The sequence below is a fragment of the Anopheles marshallii genome, chromosome 2 (genome assembly GCF_943734725.1).
Source record: "Anopheles marshallii chromosome 2, idAnoMarsDA_429_01, whole genome shotgun sequence".
Classification (NCBI taxonomy): Eukaryota; Metazoa; Arthropoda; class Insecta; order Diptera; family Culicidae; genus Anopheles; species Anopheles marshallii.
Window position 1 is genome coordinate 7,664,161 of NC_071326.1, and position 17,776 is coordinate 7,681,936.

At 44.7% G+C, this 17,776-nt stretch overlaps 5 protein-coding genes across 5 annotated transcripts; 3 read left to right on the top strand and 2 right to left on the bottom strand.

Annotated features, from left to right (window-relative positions):
• Window positions 1-238: 238 nt before the first annotated feature.
• Window positions 239-4,169, top strand: LOC128707995 (DNA repair protein complementing XP-C cells homolog). The gene is made up of 4 exons (XM_053802951.1): window positions 239-480; window positions 558-3,096; window positions 3,169-3,802; window positions 3,877-4,169. The coding sequence occupies exons 1-4, from the start codon at window positions 239-241 to the stop codon at window positions 4,167-4,169; spliced, it is 3,708 nt and encodes a 1,235-aa protein (XP_053658926.1).
• A 1,007-nt stretch (window positions 4,170-5,176) lies between these two features.
• LOC128709873 (probable cytochrome P450 28a5) lies at window positions 5,177-6,922 on the top strand. Its single transcript, XM_053804909.1, has 4 exons — window positions 5,177-5,361; window positions 5,450-5,696; window positions 5,772-6,402; window positions 6,483-6,922. Exons 1-4 carry the CDS (start codon window positions 5,177-5,179, stop codon window positions 6,920-6,922), a joined length of 1,503 nt encoding a protein of 500 aa, XP_053660884.1.
• A 2,468-nt stretch (window positions 6,923-9,390) lies between these two features.
• Window positions 9,391-12,609, top strand: LOC128709875 (probable cytochrome P450 28d1). The gene is made up of 4 exons (XM_053804911.1): window positions 9,391-9,578; window positions 11,145-11,388; window positions 11,463-11,570; window positions 11,635-12,609. The coding sequence occupies exons 1-4, from the start codon at window positions 9,391-9,393 to the stop codon at window positions 12,607-12,609; spliced, it is 1,515 nt and encodes a 504-aa protein (XP_053660886.1).
• LOC128709275 (malignant T-cell-amplified sequence 1 homolog) lies at window positions 9,967-10,750 on the bottom strand. Its single transcript, XM_053804264.1, has 4 exons — window positions 10,740-10,750; window positions 10,522-10,674; window positions 10,128-10,430; window positions 9,967-10,048 (listed from the first exon to the last, which is right to left on the bottom strand). Exons 1-4 carry the CDS (start codon window positions 10,748-10,750, stop codon window positions 9,967-9,969), a joined length of 549 nt encoding a protein of 182 aa, XP_053660239.1.
• A 362-nt stretch (window positions 12,610-12,971) lies between the features above and the next one.
• On the bottom strand, window positions 12,972-16,411 carry LOC128706769 (DNA repair protein complementing XP-C cells homolog). Its single transcript, XM_053801712.1, has 5 exons — window positions 16,167-16,411; window positions 14,524-15,955; window positions 13,570-14,460; window positions 13,338-13,506; window positions 12,972-13,264 (listed from the first exon to the last, which is right to left on the bottom strand). Exons 1-5 carry the CDS (start codon window positions 16,409-16,411, stop codon window positions 12,972-12,974), a joined length of 3,030 nt encoding a protein of 1,009 aa, XP_053657687.1.
• Window positions 16,412-17,776: the final 1,365 nt, after the last annotated feature.

Below are 17,776 nucleotides of genomic sequence, written 5' to 3' on the forward strand. Positions count from 1 at the left end.
AAAACTAGACTGTTCTACCTTCCTATAAATACCTTAGTTTTGCCCAGGATTTCGATATTTGCTAGAACACCGCCTAAGCTCGCCAATTGACATGCACGCGGTTGTCATTATTTGGCGGGCTTTGGTAGTTTAGCACACATTGCGTAAATTTTGTTCCTTCGCAGTTGTGCTTTCGTTCTTGTGTAGTGTTCTTGTTTAGTGTTAATTGTTTGGCTACATTTTCACGCCAATTAAAACCATGAGTGATGAAGAGGATGTTTCTACCGCCAGTGAGGAAGATGCCGACTTTTCTGCAAGTGAAGACGAATGGCTACCAACAAAAGATACCAAGAAGAGTAAGGCCGGCAAAAAGTCCAAGGCCGAAAGTAGCTCCGATGAGGATGAGGATGACGGTTCCTCGTCCCTGGAGGACAGCGACCTGGAAGATTTTGATAGCAATCGGCCAAAGAACAAAGGAAAACATTCATCATCCAGGAAAAGGTTTGTATGCCTCGGTCCATGATTTGTCCGCGTAATGCACATGTTTTGTTTTGAATCATTTTATTGCACACATACAGACCCGCGACCGGCAAGGCTACTCCAACCCAAAAGGGGCAATTGTTGTCGGGCAACAAAAGAAAACGTTTGGCTCCAGGATTGCGGGATCGACTCTATCAGCAGTATAAAAAGGATTTGCTTAAAGAAATAGCTCCCACAAAGCCTCCCCTTAACAGTAGCGTTAGCGATATTTTGCAGAAGTGCCAGTACCAACGGAAATCCTCGGGCGGTTCGCAATCTGTGGGTGACGATTCAGACAGTAGCGGCGACGACCATTTGGTTGATCCGGAAAAGTTGGATCTAGGTGCAACGTTCTTTAAAAAGGATGAATCAAGCAAACCATCGGGTAGCACAGCCGGACCGCCACAGTTCGACGTGAACGCCGGAATGCGACTGTCGGATAGCTCGGAAGGTGAGGAAAATGTTGGCGAAGAATCATTGCCAGCCTCAATCCAGAAGCGGGCTGCTGACAAATTGATCAGCCATCTCAATCATCAATCGAGTGAATTCATGAATTTTACTAATCTCGACCAGTTCACGGCAAAGGTGGAGGAGGCAAAGAAGTTGCTGAAAAGCTACCAGCAACGGGAAAACGTCGGTAAAGAGTCGTCCGGGGACATCCAGCCAACCAGCGTACCGCAGGAGAACGTGTCCAGTTTGTTGGCAATGGGTGAGAAGGATGCGGAGAGATTAGCAGAAGTAAACCAGCAAGTATCCGGTCCGGAGTGTGCTGGCGATAGCACGGACTCGGAATGGGAAGAAGTACAAACCTGCGATGATAAAGCGGCGGAAAAGAAGGACGATATGAATCCTCCCAAGGATTCTACCGGTGGGTGGCAAGTGACGATCGAGATGGAAACAGCACAAAGCAAAAGAAAGCGTCGAGAAGAGATGGAAATGGAACTGTACATAAAGAGAGAAATTAATCGAGTGAAGCGGAAACAACAGCTAAACTATCACAAAAGCAGTGTGTTGGGTGCTATCTGCATTGGGCAACGTTTAAATAGCATCCTTGGCGGGAGTCAATTGCGCTGCCTACTGATGTCGTTAATGCAGACCAAATGTGCCGAGTCGAAAGTAAAATGGGACGACAAGCAGATGAAGAGTTTAGCCAAGTGGTTCAAGGAGCAGTTTGTGCTCGTTTCGAATGATTTTATAGCGCCCCGGAATGGGTGCCACTTAAGCTTTGTGCTTTCGTTGGCTGTATACACGCGTCAAGTATCCTGTCGCCATGATTACATACTGCTCTTTTTGGCGTGTCTCCGCATAGCTGGCGTACCGGCACGCCTCGTTCTATGCGCCAACGTACCACCGAAAAGACCGGCGATGAGTGACCTTTGTCCTATGTCCGAGCGTCAGATAAAGGAAAAGTTTGAGAAGCGCCTTTCGAGCGGGAACGCAGATGCACCGCAAAAAGGTGTTCGCGATGAAGCACCTGCCGGCACAGTACAAAATCAAAGCAAGGTATTGGACGAAGCTTACGTACCGAAACCAGACATAACTCCGATTTCAGCTGAAAGTGAAGGAAAAAAAGAAAAGTCTGCTGTATCGATAGCGGCCAAAGAAAATCCTGCACCAGCGAGACGCTCCTTACGACACGACAGTACCGCACAACAACCCGGCAAAGAACTGGCAAAGATGCCCACAACAAGAAGGAAGGCACTGTCCACACTAAACATTCCACAGTTGGATGGTGGTGACGATCGAATTGTGGCTAGCGAAAACAACCTTCCCGTGGCTCGTTCCTTACGTTCCAGATCTGTAGCAAAAACTCTAACACCATCACCCGGATCGTCACCATTCGCAAAGCGAAAATCAAACACAAAAACCACGGTGGGAACTGCTGGTGGACCAAAATCGCAAACTAATCCAACACGCAAGAGGAAACTGTTTACTGCTCAGCCAGAAGTAGTATCGGAACCGGCGGTGGTAACAACACGCACATCAGCGAGAAAAGCCGGAAAGCAAGCACCGATTCAGAAGGAGGAAAAAGAACCAACTGTTAAGCGAAGAACGATGCGTCGCGATCCACCGTCCGATAACGATGATGATGCGTTTGAGCTGAAGAACAAACCAAAGGGCAACAAAACCGTTAAGAAAGCCCCCGGTAATAGCATTCCAGTTGAACAGGAAGGCAAAATCAAGAAAGTTCCAAGGATTGTGTTGAGCGACATTGAAAAATCTCCCGAAGGCAAAGAACTTCTTGCAAGCCTGTCTCCTAAAGCGGAAGTAATCGGTTCGGGTAAAAAGCCAAAAACGGCCGTAACGAAGCGACGTGCAGCAGCACAGAAGAAAAGCTACAACGTAACGTCGGATCCATCCGACGATAGTGACTTCGAGGCGAGCAGAGCATCTTCCAAGGAAGCCAAGAAAAGGTCCATTTCTGCAACGGCCAAAACGACGAAGAAATCTCCATGCGCCAGTCGCCAAAAGTCCACCGGTCAGCAGGACAATCTGCGAAATACGGATCTTTGGATTGAATTCTACAACAATAAGTTGAAACGATGGATCACATTCGATCTCGCCACCGAACAGATCGATTGTTTGGATTTGATTAAGGTAAGGCATTAAAGAACGTTGCAATATGTGGGTGTTACAGTGATCCAATCCTTTTGTCTTGGTACTCTTCAGCGAAACGCAACAAGCCCAATATCTTACGTGTTTGCCTGGGACAATGAAGGCCACCTGAAGGACGTAAGTGCTCGCTACGTCAAAAATTGGAATACGGCTTGTCGGATGCTGCGGGTCGAACAGGCCTGGCTTGATAACGCGCTGCGTCCGTTCGCGTACGAAAAGTCCGAATCGGATCTGCTGGAAGAAAAGGAACTAAACAAGCTGGACGGCGACAAACCACTGCCGACGACGATCAACGAGCTGAAAAATCATCCACTGTACGCGTTGCGGCGCCATCTGCTCAAATTCCAAGCACTCTACCCAGCAGAACCACCGACGCTTGGGTTCGTCCGTGGCGAGGCAATATATCCACGCGAGTGCGTTCATACGCTGCAGACACGCGAGAAATGGCACAAGCAGGGTCGAGTTGTGCGTGCATTTGAAAAAGCGTACAAGGTGGTCAAATGCTGGAGGTACGATCGCCCGACCAATACCTGGCTACCGAACCAACCGTGTGACATCTTCGGGTTTTGGCAGACGGACGAATACGATCCACCAACGGCCGAAAATGGACTGGTGCCCCGGAACGAGTACGGCAACGTGGAACTGTTCACCGAAAAGATGCTTCCGAAGGGAACGGTCCATCTGAAGCGTACGTATCATGTTCTGTCTAGTGGTGTTGTGTTTTTGTTCCTTCTCATTATTCCTTGTCTCTTCCGCTAACAGTGCCGGGATTGAACAAAGTTTGCAAACGCCTTCGAATTGATTGTGCCCCCGCGGTGACTGGGTTCGAAATGGCCAAGATGCGCATGATACCGGTGTACGATGGGTTTGTCGTGTGCAAGGAGTACGCGGAGCAAGCAGTCGAAGAATGGTACAAGGACATGGAAAAGGAAGAAATCCGCGAGCAGGAAAAGCTGGAAAAACGCGTATACGGTAATTGGAAGCGATTGATTAAGGGATTGTTGGTGCGACGGAAGCTTCAGCACAAGTACAATTTCGATAGTTTAGCGCTGTAACAGCATTTACTATGTTAAATACCACGTACAATTTTACAAATCTTTTACCAATGTACCTTATTCATAGTATTAACGAATTTTATGTTTTTTTTTGTTGTAATTCTTTATTATGATCTTAAATATACATTAAAAAAAAAGGTCATTTAGTAAATTTATTTGAGGATGTAAGAGGGGATAATTAAATTCTAATCGGTCTGCACGAAATATGTTGAGTGAGTTTAAACAATCCTGTTCTAGTACCCGTTTTCCGCAATCCGGTGTGAATTCCAACATTAGGAAGTAACTCAACGCCTTTAAACAGCGTTATGTGTCATGAGTCATTGGCCTATTGTCATAGTTTCCCGGAGTTTAAGACTTCGTTCCCGTATTAATAATTAAGATGTTATAAATAATTTGGAAGAAAATCTTAATTTTATCACTTCATACACCACATTAGTCATGTACTTACAGGTACATCCGAGTAACGTAAGGCTTGTTGCTAGTTGTTTACCCTTTGTGCTTAAAGCCCATTTTCACTGATAGCCATATTTTGTTCGCCTCTCGAGCGTGCTGATAAGTTGACAAAACAACGTTACGATAAAAAATTCCATCAAGATAGTCAAATTGATTGGTTAAAGCCAAGGTATGGTTGTGTGCCACTGGGTGGCATTTTTTCCCTCCCTCTGTTTCGGAAACGGACGGTTTCCGTTTATTTTTAGCCTACCACGCGTGTTCCCCTTGCTACTCGCATCGTTTGAGTGCGAATTCAAAAGAAAAAAAAGAAGTTATCTCCATTAACCGTTCACCAGCATTTACACTAACACCCGGAGAACACGGGGACCGATGATGACATCCCGCACATACAGATAAACTAAAATGTGTGTGCGCAACCAATGGTGGACCTTTGCGCTCAAACGCACCGCAACGCTGCTCAAGCTCATTATTAGCTTCCAGACCACGGTGCGTGGAAGTAGTGTCCGGCGATACTTCGGGATTTACAAGGCGTTACAATCTGATCGTACGTTAAGATGTTGCTCACCGTCACATTGCTGGTGACGGCCGTTACGTTCGTGTACGTATATTTGGCCTGGCACAGCAACTACTGGACAAAGCGGAACGTTCCAGGGCCTGCTCCGCGACTGCTGCTCGGTAGCTTCCCCAGCTTCATTCTGCGCCATCGGTCGTTCGTCGAAGACTTTCAAGAAATATACGAGTAAGTGTGACTGTGTGGTCCTCGCTCCGTGGACACCAACAATGTGTTGGTACTTCCCTTTAATGTATCGCATACTTCCCACACTCAGTAAATACCGCTCAAAGGCCAACCTGGTCGGAGTCTTCAACAATCGGCAACCGGCGGTGCTAGTATTGAAGCCAGAGCTCATCAAGGATGTGCTGATGAAGAACTTTAAAAATTTCCAAGACAACGAGTTTGCCGACTCGATCAGCAAGGAGAGTGATCCCATCTTCGGACGCAATCCCTTCATGCTCAAGGGCGAAGAGTGGAAGGAGAAGCGTGCCGAAGTGACACCGGCATTCACCACATCGCGGGTACGTCGCATACTGACCAAGCACCGGACCATTTCCGGCACCGGGTGTAGTGTTAATCCCTCCCTTATTCCACAGATGAAGGCTCTGTTTCCGTTCGTGGAAGATGTGGCACACCGGATGAAGCAGTACATTTCGCAGCAAACCTCCAAGGGAGCGATCGAGACGCGTGAACTGTGCGCCAAGTACACGACAGACGTCGTGTCCAGTTGCATTTTCGCGGCGGACGCTCAATCGTTCACCAAAGAGAAGGCTGAAATACGTGAAATGGGTCGCAAGTTGTTGGAACCGAACTTCCAAATACTTCTAATGTTCATACTGATCGGTGTAGCACCTGTGCTCAAGAAGATCATCAAGATCTCGTTCGTGTCGAAGGAGATCGAGCAATTCTTCACGAACCTGATGGAAAACGCCGTTGCCTACCGGGAGCAGAACAATGTGAAGCGTGTCGACTATCTCGATCATCTGATCAGTTTGCGCACGAAGAAGCAACTCAGCTCGCTCGATATGGCTGCTCACGGTGTGACCTTCTTCATCGATGGGTTTGAAACGTCCAGCCTGGCGATGACCTTCACGCTGTACGAGCTGGCCAAGAATCCTGATTGTCAAACAACGCTGCGGGAAGAACTGATGGCCGCCAGCAACGAGGACGGTACGATCGATTACGATTCCTTGCTCGAACTGCCCTATCTCGAACAGGTGTTGCAAGGTGAGTTTTAGCTGGCGACGTATTCGATATTACACGAATGTGTGACATATTTTCGATACGTTCTCCCCTCTTTCTAACAGAGGCGCTCCGCATTTGGCCACCGGCTGCCTTCCTGTCGAAGGTGTGCACCGTGCCGACGGAGGTTGAAGTAACCGAGGGCAAGACGGTACTGATCGAACGTGGCATTCCGGTCATGTTGCCCCTATGGCCTGTCCAGCGCGACGGAGAATATTTCGAGGAACCCGAGCGCTTCAATCCGGACCGGTTCTCTCCGGCGAACGGTGGCACCAAGGTGTACCGTGAGAAGGGATGCTTTTTCCCATTCGGTGACGGACCGCGGCAGTGTCTCGGTATGCGATTCGCGCTGATGCAGGTTAAGCGTGGCCTGTTCGAAGTGATCACCAAGTATGAAATTTCCCTCAACGCCAAGACGAAGCAACCACTGCAGCTGGACCCGAAAACGTTCATTGTCTGCCCGCTGGGCGGTATCTGGTTGGATTATAAATCGATCACGGCATAAGATAACGCCTACGCGTAAGTGAGTGAGTTGGATCGATAACAGAGTGGTTTAAATAATACCAGATAAAAAAATGTACGGTATAAATCGGACAGTAATTCATCCCCAAAACTAAAGCAAAACATTGTTCGTTTACTTTCAACATTATTTCTTCCATTGAGAGCACACTTCTCATCATCAATGGCCATCCCATTCAAATCCGAATTTGGCAATTTGTCTGATGTTAATTAAGGTCGACATCAATTAAAATGTTACTCATTCCTTCTGTGGCGTTGTACTGATGTTTGCTAAATTCCCATAACGATCATAAAACAGCGGACAGCGAACGGACGATCAACGGGAACACCGGCGGATTTATATCGTTAAATTTCAAACTAATCACAACGAACCCTTCGAAACAAGCACATCCGCATGAGATTAATGTTCGGGTGAATCCGATTCAGATTCATAAAGGTTAATTGAATCTTTAAACTGATTGGCTTGGATCTGAATCTCTATTACATGAATCCCCGGTCCGTACTTGCCAAAGATGGACCCAACTGTCATTTCGCTGAAGGCCTTACGCGGCACGCGTCCACCACCGTGCTCAGAGGATTCATGAATCTTTTAGGAATCGATTCATTTGCATGACTCTTCTCAACAGATTTATTAAGCAGAGTACCATATTACATAGAAGAACCATACCTCTGAAAACCTTGATTCTGCAGCTGTGGCACTCTCGTATAAACACCATTTCTATTCCGTACCACATGTTGTAGCAAGCTGAGCTTAACTTCCCCAAATAATGATGAGAATTCAAAGGGTAAACTTGTTCTTCTAGGGAACTGTCGATGCGTACTACAATGCTTGCTCTATACCACTACAAATGTTTCAGCCGAGATGGTTCTTGTATACAATAGGTAGGAAGACACGTAGTGTTCCACGAAGGGCCAGTACTGCTAAACGATTCAGAATTATGATTACATAAAGTACATTCAAGTTCGCGCTAGGTGAATGTTTACTTGTTCATCTCAATTGCTCGTCTAATGCACCCGGGCCCACGATACGAATGAACTGGCGTCGCATGGTGTCGCATCAATTGAACTCAATTGCGTTTGCCTGGCGATGAGATTGCAGTTTCGCTACCCGAACTCGGCGTATGGGCAAATTTTGCAGTGAAACTGATTTGCTTCTCGTTTATTTCACTATCTCTCCAGGAACTGGCTGGAGGACCTACTCGAAATCGGTTATCTTGTGTGTTTGTTGTCTGGGCAGAAGCGGTTTTTTGCCCTTTATATGTACAGAAATTCATATCCACAAACGTTTCCACAGTAAGAAACGTGCTATAATGTTCGATTTTGTATCGATTCGCTTTATTCGTTGGCGTCGTTGTCTAGTGCCATCCGCTAATAATCACCCTTTTTGCCATGCTTAATCCCCAGCCGTTCGTCTGAAGCAAACATATGGTTTCGATCCATTTTTGAAGCACATTTACTAACACATTTGCAGCCAAATTCGGTTGACTCCAGATGAGAAGTACGCGAAAGAGCGGAGAAGTAAGTTAAATACAGCAACAGAACGCAAACATACGGTCGGTAAGATTATTATGCCATGCCCAGTAAAGAAATCTCCCAGTTCGGTTTGTTTTATTTTGGATCCGCTGGTACAGAGGCGAGATAGGGTGGCGTCATAGGCGGCACAAAATCAAACCACGTATAAATATGACCTTGATTCGTGAGCATATCACACAAAACGCGCAGTATTCGGGGTGGTTTGGGGTCGGAAAATAGAAGAATACAATCTACGAATTGAGTAATTTATCACCTTTACGAAAGAGCGCGTGTACTATCGCGAACCGAACCTTCACAGCATCTCGCACATAATTTGCATGGCCGAATAATTTTCAATTAGAAACGGTGTTGTTCATCGAAAGAAAGAAGCTGTAATAATAACAGCATTGATTAAGATTCAATGCCCATTTAGTTTGATGAAGCTGATAGTTCGTATTATGATTACAAGAAACGTCTTCAAATTCGTATGAGAAGAATAAATATTTACATTTGAACGGATTGGAAGTTCCGGGAATTCTCGGTACATGACTGCATCTGCATGTTTCTCCGTTAGAGTGCGTACTGCATCGGCAAATGCATCTGTTAATACTAATTTAAACTCACACTTTCAGTCCACAATGTAGTGAGACTGTTTGTCCACCAACACATGGCGGCACCGACCGAATGTAAGCATTCAAATAATGTGTTATCGCCTTCGCAAGTATTGGACAAACGGATAGGCTGCGCAAATTCACATAAATTTCTATGGACCAAAACGAGCGAGAAATTCAAATGGGGTCGCTACTTCAAAGGCAACACTACTGCAAACCGGACCAGTTCTGATCAGTCAATCGTGTCGATCGGAAGCATTCGATAGCAAAGTGCGCGGCTTGGCGGTTAGTTCACTGTGGCATTAGAAAAAACGTTTTCATTTCTGCAGAGATGTTGCTCATTCTGTTCGGCACCGTTGTGGCATTCGTCGCGCTGGTGTATGTGTTCCTGGCGTGGGAGTTTGGATTTTGGGAAAAGTACGGCGTCAAGGGACCGAAACCGAGACTACTTTTCGGCAATATACCGTATCTGTTAACGAAGAAGCGACACATCGTGTACAATTATGATCAAATTTACAAGTGAGTACCTATGCGAGAAGAATTCTTCGCCAGCGCAATACATGAACTTCATTCTAAGTGATAAGTTATTATGTGAGACAGAATTGTGTGCACGTTGGTGTAAAGATCCTGCTGGACTATGAGGCCAGAACAATGTGTAGAAAAATGTGACGATAAACTTGGAAATTTTTAATTAATTAAGTTGGCACCGGAACTTATTATCTACTGATTTTGGAAGACTTCATCAATCGTTCGATTTGAAGATGCGGTTTTATACGGTTAATATGATATAATAAAAATTGTTCTTTCAAATACGAAATTATATTGATCGTAATATGATCTACAAAACACTCACCAACACGTTCGCGTAGTACAACACAGCAAGGAAGAAACGCCCTTAGGACGTGATTTATTTAATCGGTTTCATCTGCCATAGCCCGTCGTTGAGATAGTGGCAATTTTCCACGCCGACGCCCTTGTTTACTTTGGCACTGTCAAAAGAGACATAAAAAGTAGCAAATTAGTGCACAAGATACGATGAGAATTGAAATATATTTAACTAAAACTTACATATCATCTGTCGACAGTGCAGTCAGCCCAATAGCTAATGCGTGCTGCTTGCCTTCGGCCATTATTGCCACTACCGTTCCCTTGTCCACCTTGGTCATGCAGGCGCCTGGTGACGTCAGACCCGGACACATAATGTTAGCCCCACTCAGCACAAACCGGATAGCACCCTTGTCCACCTGCTCCATGGGTAGAAAGAATGGAAACCGATGGAACAGCTTCAGCGTCGGCATCCATGGGCCATCTCTGTGCCGGAAGAAAACTTGCTCGCCTGCGCCATTGATTAACAGTTCAATATGATCGTGACTGAAACCGTCGACGTAAAACAGTTCTAGTTAAGTTCAATTGACAAGGAAGTTTGGCCTAACGAATGTATGCCTTTACCGAACGTACTTACCATTTAACTATCCGGAAAGCATCCTTCTTCGGCAACACTAGATCGATGTGGTTTTCGATGGTGGGAAACTGCTCTATAAGCTTCGCCCGAATACCCTTCTGGACCGAGGACTTCAATTGTTGAACTCCCGAGACACTTTCCTTTTCGTCGAATCTGTGAATGGTCGAAATTGTTCTTAGTTTTTTATATCTTTTTCGAACAAGGGCACAATTACTTACTTTTTGAACATCGTGCTGCACAAATTCAGCGTCGTGTGTCGTTGTTTTGGACGATTCGGCTTTTTGACGATTGGTGTTGTCAGATATGACAGCTACACCGCTGACAAATTCCGTGCTGCCAAACATGTCGACTTCGCTCTCGAATTTGATTTTTTTTGAACATGTATAAAAACCAGTACGAACACCTTTACATTATATCGTTTTTGTTTAATTTCTCTATGAATTCCAATATTGTTTGGCAATAGTTTCAATGGCATATGAATTCAGTTCCGAATTGCACTTTGAGCGGTTGGCATTTTGCTTGCAAATCTTCGTAATATGTTCTTTCGTATATGTCAGCGATGACCCCACAATTCCCCTAGCTGACATGCATAATGCGGCCTGCTTTTGTTCTACTACTTTTAGTGACTACAAAAACGAACCAGCTGTTGGGTACTACAGCATTAGAACACCACAACTGATGGTGAGAGATCCGGAGCTAATCAAAGAGGTGTTGAGCAAGAGTTTCTATAATTTTGCCGCCAACGATTTCTCCGACACCGTCGATGAAAAGTCCGACCCACTGTTGGCTCGCAATCCGTTCAGTTTGAGCGGCGAAAAATGGAAAAATCGACGGGCAGAGATTACGCCTGGCTTTACCAACAATCGGGTAAGTTTCATTTTTTTTGCAATAGCCGTGTTTTACCGTTTTTTGCAGAATTTTATTATTTGTCCCATATCCAGATTAAAGCCATGGCCCATTTGATGGACGAAGTTTGCGAACGTATGACTAAATACGTAAAAACCCAGGCCAATTCCAGTGCTGGAGTAGTAACCTTGGACGCCAAAGAGGTGAGAGCTTGAGCATGGAGGCACATATGTACAATTTTCATTGATTTACTTCAATCCTGTTCAGCTAATGGCGAAGTACACCACTGATGTAGTTGCCAGCTGCATCTTCGCCATTGACGCACAATCATTCGAGAGAGAAAATCCGGAAATTCGCCAAATGGGCAAGCGTATTATGAACTTTAACTTTGTCGTTCAGCTTGTGCTGCTTGTTACGACTTTCTGTCCATCGGTGAAGAATTTCTACAAGTTCACCTTCATCCCGAAAGACACGGAAGAATTCTTCATTCGCATCATGCAGGACGCGATCCGCTACCGCAGGGAGAACAAAATTAACCGAACCGACTTCCTAGACCATCTGTTGCAACTGCAGGAGCGTAAGCAGATCACGGATATTGATATAGCTGGCCATGGTGTGTCGTTCTTTGCTGATGGATTTGAAACTTCAAGCATTGTGCTCACGTACACTCTGTACGATCTCGCCAAACATTCGGCCATCCAACAGGAGCTACGTGATGAAATCCGGAAGGCAAAGGAGAACGGGGGCGGAAGCATGTCGTACGAACAGTTGGTGGAGATGCCCTTGTTGGAGCAAATACTGTGCGAAACAATGCGTATCCATCCGCTCATTGCCGTTATGTCCAAACGGTGCACCGTCGATACTACGCTGGTTGGTCCGAAGGATCGCAAAATATTCGTCAAAAAGGGTACCACGGTTGTGCTGCCGTACTATTCGATTAGTTTCGATCCGGAACATTTCTCTGATCCTCAGAAATACGAACCGAGCCGTTTTTCAGCTGAAAACGGGGGCAGTAAGCTATATCGCGATCGAGGCGTTTACTTCCCCTTCGGTGATGGGCCGCGCATGTGCTTGGGTATGCGATTTGCTCTCACACAGGTTAAAAGAGCTATAGTGGAGATCGTGGAACACTTTGCCATTTCTGTAAGTAGCAAAACAATCGAACCGTTTGAAATGGATGCGGACCAGTTCATGTTGATGCCCAAAGGTAGTATTTGGTTGGATTTCAAACCTGTTGCATAAATTGGAAACCGTTTTCTAAATAACAAAAAAGCTATTCCTAAAAAAACGCATTACTCGTTACGAAGCACAATTTGGAATGGAATTTGTATCTGTAATATTAATACTAATAAGTACATCAAATGTAAGCACTAAAGACAGATGAAAAATTCACTGAAACGATGCAAACACTACTTTTCAACAGATAATTTTTAAGTGCAACAAAAAGTTTAACCATTCTGCCGCACTAAGAACAAAATAAACAACGGTAAGAAAATTGTAAAATTATTAACACGAACGAAAAATAAACGAGTAAACAGCAGGTAAATGAGATACGTAATAGATTGTTCACAGAGGAACTGCTTAAACGTGTGTGCCGCCTGTTGCTACTGGTTGAGATTATCGAAGTTGTACTTGTGTTGAAGTTTGCGGCGTATCAATAGCCCCTTGATTAGCTTTTTCCAGTTACCGTAGACACGCTTTTCATACTTTTCTCGCGCTCTTTGCTCTTCCGCCGCCTGTTCCTCGTGCCAAGCGTCAACGACTACATCACGAAACTCTTCACAAACGACAAACCCATCGTACACCGGGTGGCTACTGCCACTGTGAAAATCAAACCCGGTTACTGCTTGAGCGCAGTCGATGCGCAATTTTTTGCATACACGATTCAAACCCGGCACTGCAACAAAATAGGAAGCAAGATAGATAGCGTGAGTAACGTTTGTATGCGAATGGGCAAACTGTTCACTTACATTGCAGATGAACCGTTTTCTTTGGCAGCATACATGGTTTGAAAAGCTCCACATTACCGTAAGCATTCCGGGGTACAACTCCGTTTTCGGCCGTCGGTGGTTCGTATTCCTCGGTCTGCCAGTAGCCAAATAGTTCCAGCGGTTGTGCTGGTAACATTTGACTGGATGACTAAAATTGTAAAACATTCAGTGAGTGTTCCTCCACCACAATATGAACTCATTCTTTACTCACTCTGTCGTATTTGGGCCGGCCAGAAACAACTTTATACGGTGTCTCGAACATTTTTACAGTGCGTGCCTGCTTTAGCCAAATTTCACGAGCGTGCAAGGTATGGACACATTCGCGAGCATAAACGGGTTCCTTGCCCGAGGTAAAACCAAGTGTTGGCGCATCCGGTGGATAAATTGCTTCGAACTTCAACAGATGGCGCTTCAGTGCGAAGTAGGGATGATTTTTGTACTCCGAAATTGTTCGTGGTAAGGGACGCTCTTCCAGTATGCGACTCAGTTCATTGTCTTCTGCAATGTTTCGATCGTTACGGCGATCACCACTGTACGGGAACAGTATATTGTCCATCCACTGTTGCATGATCCGATGCTTAATCGCTACCGTCAGGTAATCGGCACAGTACCGGGCGGAAACGTCCTTGATCGTACCATCATTATTCCAGGCGAGTACGTAAAGCATCGGAGTGGAAACTAGCTGAACAATTTCGGGAACACTGTCCAGTAGCCCACGTGTAACGTCCAATGGCACCCAGCGTTTCTCCTCCTCGGCAAATGCTTCAATCCAAAGATTTAGTTTGCTACACGAGCTTTTAGAACTGCATTCATCATCCGTGGAAAGAACCGGATTATTAAGCAACTTTCGAGTTTTGGGATTGAACCGCTCAATCTTGACGATCTTTTTGCTGGAGGATGGAGTACTTGGGGTGGGCTTTACTGGGGAACATTTAGCAGGTGGTTTTGTATTGGTGTCGTTCTTATTTTGGCTATAATCGCGTCGTATCATTTTAGAGGATGACTCTTCTTGTTTGTCCTTAGAAGCGCTATCGAACTCTGTCGTCGATTTTTCAGCAGTTTTCTTACTCTCTCTAGAACGTTTACCGTTTTCCTTTTTCGGCTAAAAATTACAACAAAAAAATAATGTAAACCTTGCAAATTTTGTTGATGAGCAAAAGTGTACCTTTTCTTTGTTATTTTCTTCAGACTTTGCTTCGCCTAAACGCTGGTTTCGCGTTTTTCTCGGAGAAATACTGACCGGTTTGGGGGTTTCTTTAGCGGTTGATGTTCGTATTTGTTTCGAGCGCTTACCACCAGGCTTTACAACGTCTTCTGCTCCGTCCAGCTGGGGTATTTCTACGGGCGTGACTTTCCGTTTCTTGGGTATGGTTGATTTTTTCTTTTTTTCTTCACCGTAATCATGGTCACTTGCTACGTTCTTTGTGGTATCCTGTGTTACTTTCACCTTCTCTTTACACGGCACCACCTTAAGCAAGTCTGCATTTGACAATACCTTCGGCACCACCTGAAGCGATGTTACCATCCGACACTGAATGCCTATAGAGCGGAGCAGTATGATAAAGAGCAAAACATAATCTCGCTTACAATTAGCCATCTGTGACAGTAGCTGCAGGCGGAGGGATTTCTCCAGCGTAAGCTTTTTCCATTTGTTCACAAATATCCGTCTGTCCTTGAGGTCTACAATCTCGCGGTAGTATTGCATTATCTGCTGAAAGTATTGGACATTTGTACAACCCTTCGGGTAGCAGCGTTCCGACGGAATGAGCGCATTTCCGATGGCCAACAAAGCGGGCGCGTTCAGCACTGAGTTCGTTAAATTACCATGCGCAATTCCCATAATGATTGTCACCTTGTGCAGTACCAACTGTGCATCACGCTTCTCCCGATTGATCATACGCGTTATGTAAGCTTCCACATCGATTTCAGTGCATTTTTTCTTCTTCTGTGGCGCCACTTCCGATTTCAGGGTAATCTGTACCGTGCCCTGTCCATCTGTGCGGGATGTACAGGGCTGTGTGGCTTCTTCGACCTCCTCCCAATCGGAATCCGATTCCTGCTGTTTTTTCGTAGCTTTTCGAGCCTTTGTTCCGCTAGTGGGAGCGTTCTTTGGTGCAGCATTTGAACCCAGCTCACCCAAAGCAAGCAGCTGCGAAACGTCGGAAGAGTTGTGTTGATGTTGCTTTTTCGAAACGCTCTCCAACTGGTTCTTTGCTGTTTCCAGAGTTTTAGTAAAGTGTTGGAAATTTACATACGCTTGTGACGTTTCGTTAATTTTCGTAATCAACTTCCGTGCACCCCTGGCATCTTTTTCGACATTCTGTTCCAAATCGTTCTCATCTTCAGAGCTGTCGGAGAGCTTTCCAATGCCAGCATTACAGTCAAAGATAGGAGCTTCATTTGCGGGGAGATTGCGAGCCAGCGAATTCGATGAAATGGCGTCAAAAAATTTGGATTTCAGATCAAGCTTAGTCGGATCGACAAGATGTTCATCACCGCTACTTTCCGAATCTTGGTGTGTTCGTTTTAATGATTCTTTTCCACGCACCCCAGTTGTTTTACCGGGACGGTTTGATGGTCGTTTACTTTTTGAGTTGCTAAAAAAAAGAAAAAGAAACACGTCAAGATCGCTAAGCCTTCATATTTTTGTAGTAGTGTGTTAATAACAGGTTTTTTTTTAATATTGAAGGAATTTGGACCTTTTTTCGAAGCAGGTAAAGCGCGCTATCCACAACAGTTTCAAATCATATAGGTTCAAGGTCACAAACACCGAATGCACATGGTAGTTGAACAGCGGTTCACGCTTACCTATTGCAAGATCCGTTCTTAGCGTTCCAGGCTAATTTTCTTCCCTTGCCTTTGCCGGTGTTACCGGAACGAATACCATTTTCTGAAAGCGCATCAGAATGGTCGGAGCTATCAGAATCGGCTCCGGAAGAATCTTTCGCACTGCGACTGTTCTTGCCGTCCGATTTGCCCGGCAACCATTCATCTTCACTGGCTGAGAAATCACCCCCATCTTCTTCACTGTCCGACATGAACGTATCACTCATTTCCACCAATATCGAATACCAACAAACACTCTGTCCTGTCCTATGCTTTCGAGGGAAATTAATGCAACATATTTCCTGCGCTGCAGATTGCGAAACACACACCACAACCTGTTTCGCTCAACGAGAACGCGTTCGGGGATGTAAACAGTTTGAGCTGTCAACAACAAAACATCGATCTCATAACAACATCAAGCTGTCGAAACATAACTTCGCAGCATAGCGAATATGCTGCAATGTTTCGAAACTATTTGCAATTTCTACGCAAATTTCGAGCTCAAATTTGAGAACACACCTTGCTATAATAAACATTTATTTGAGAAAATAATAGATTTCAAACTTACACTAGATGATAGAGCAGGACGGTTCTTCAATTTGATAAACCAGGGCTCTTCAAACTTCAGACAACCGGTCAAATGTGTCTTGGGCGCGCGGGAACTTTGGAGACTTTTTAAATTCGACCGTCCACGTTGATACATTGGTCCATCCTATCTAGCGTGGCTTCAATTATTATTAAATCATATAGTATTTTAAATATTAAAATCCAAGAACATTGCTCGACGAACAAAATTAGTTGGAATCTATTACATTTGTTCTATTACAATCGTTGAATATACAATTGAGGACATCTATAATATAACAGCACTAGTAACATAAGAAAAACGGAAACCTCCAATAAATATTTACAGGATTTTGAAATGAGACCGGAATTGAATCTAAGAAGAGTCTACAAAGTGGTGAAAACATAGTCAAAGAGTGATATGTGTAGTGAATATTGGGTGAAAATGATTAAGGGTAAACATACAAAATTGTTACGGTACATAGACGAAAGTACAGTGAAGGTGTGCACTTACCGCAACACAAACCAACCATTCTTTCTGTCTGTTCGGTTTTACTAAATTCTTCAAATTTTCTCAACACCCAACTGAAAGAAGACGTCTTTTTTCGGCCTATACCGATAAAAAATTCTTTACGAATAATAATTCCGTGCAGAGTAAAGCTTACGAACTACAGTACTTCCATCTGTTTTGTTTTTATGTGTAATTGAATAGTTTAATATTTAAAGATGAGTGAAACTTAACGCCTTCACTAGCAAACAAACCGTTTAGGTTTATCATTCCTGTGTGTTTTTCTCTCTGTGTTCAAGAACTTTTCGTTTTTAATAACACCCCTTGTCTTTCTGCAGTACCCCTATGTAGTGGATGATTTTTTTTCACACACACACACATTCAGTGTTATTTTCCGACATATAAAATGGACCTCCGCTGCTACTCCCTTCACCCTAAACGGTGATGATCGTACGCCTAAATGTTGTGTAGTATAATTATTCAAATAGTTTAGAATAACCCTGTGCTGGCGCGTTATTTG

Excerpts from the sequence above, each read along its gene's own strand:
- LOC128707995 (XM_053802951.1), top strand. The coding sequence starts at position 239 with ATGAGTGATGAAGAGGATGTTTCTACCGCCAGTGAGGAAGATGCCGAC. Across the intron at positions 481-557 it reads CATTCATCATCCAGGAAAAG|ACCCGCGACCGGCAAGGCTA; the intron begins GTTTGTATGCCT and ends GCACACATACAG. Across the intron at positions 3,097-3,168 it reads ATTGTTTGGATTTGATTAAG|CGAAACGCAACAAGCCCAAT; the intron begins GTAAGGCATTAA and ends GGTACTCTTCAG.
- LOC128709873 (XM_053804909.1), top strand. The coding sequence starts at position 5,177 with ATGTTGCTCACCGTCACATTGCTGGTGACGGCCGTTACGTTCGTGTAC. Across the intron at positions 5,362-5,449 it reads GACTTTCAAGAAATATACGA|TAAATACCGCTCAAAGGCCA; the intron begins GTAAGTGTGACT and ends TCCCACACTCAG. Across the intron at positions 6,403-6,482 it reads TCTCGAACAGGTGTTGCAAG|AGGCGCTCCGCATTTGGCCA; the intron begins GTGAGTTTTAGC and ends TCTTTCTAACAG.
- LOC128709875 (XM_053804911.1), top strand. The coding sequence starts at position 9,391 with ATGTTGCTCATTCTGTTCGGCACCGTTGTGGCATTCGTCGCGCTGGTG. Across the intron at positions 11,389-11,462 it reads CTGGCTTTACCAACAATCGG|ATTAAAGCCATGGCCCATTT; the intron begins GTAAGTTTCATT and ends TCCCATATCCAG. Across the intron at positions 11,571-11,634 it reads TAACCTTGGACGCCAAAGAG|CTAATGGCGAAGTACACCAC; the intron begins GTGAGAGCTTGA and ends AATCCTGTTCAG.
- LOC128709275 (XM_053804264.1), bottom strand. Across the intron at positions 10,431-10,521 it reads GCTTTCCGGATAGTTAAATG|TCACGATCATATTGAACTGT; the intron begins GTAAGTACGTTC and ends CGACGGTTTCAG. Across the intron at positions 10,049-10,127 it reads GCACTGTCGACAGATGATAT|TGCCAAAGTAAACAAGGGCG; the intron begins GTAAGTTTTAGT and ends CTCTTTTGACAG.
- LOC128706769 (XM_053801712.1), bottom strand. The coding sequence starts at position 16,411 with ATGAGTGATACGTTCATGTCGGACAGTGAAGAAGATGGGGGTGATTTC. Across the intron at positions 15,956-16,166 it reads AAGAACGGATCTTGCAATAG|CAACTCAAAAAGTAAACGAC; the intron begins GTAAGCGTGAAC and ends TCTTTTTTTTAG. Across the intron at positions 14,461-14,523 it reads AAGAAAATAACAAAGAAAAG|CCGAAAAAGGAAAACGGTAA; the intron begins GTACACTTTTGC and ends TGTAATTTTTAG.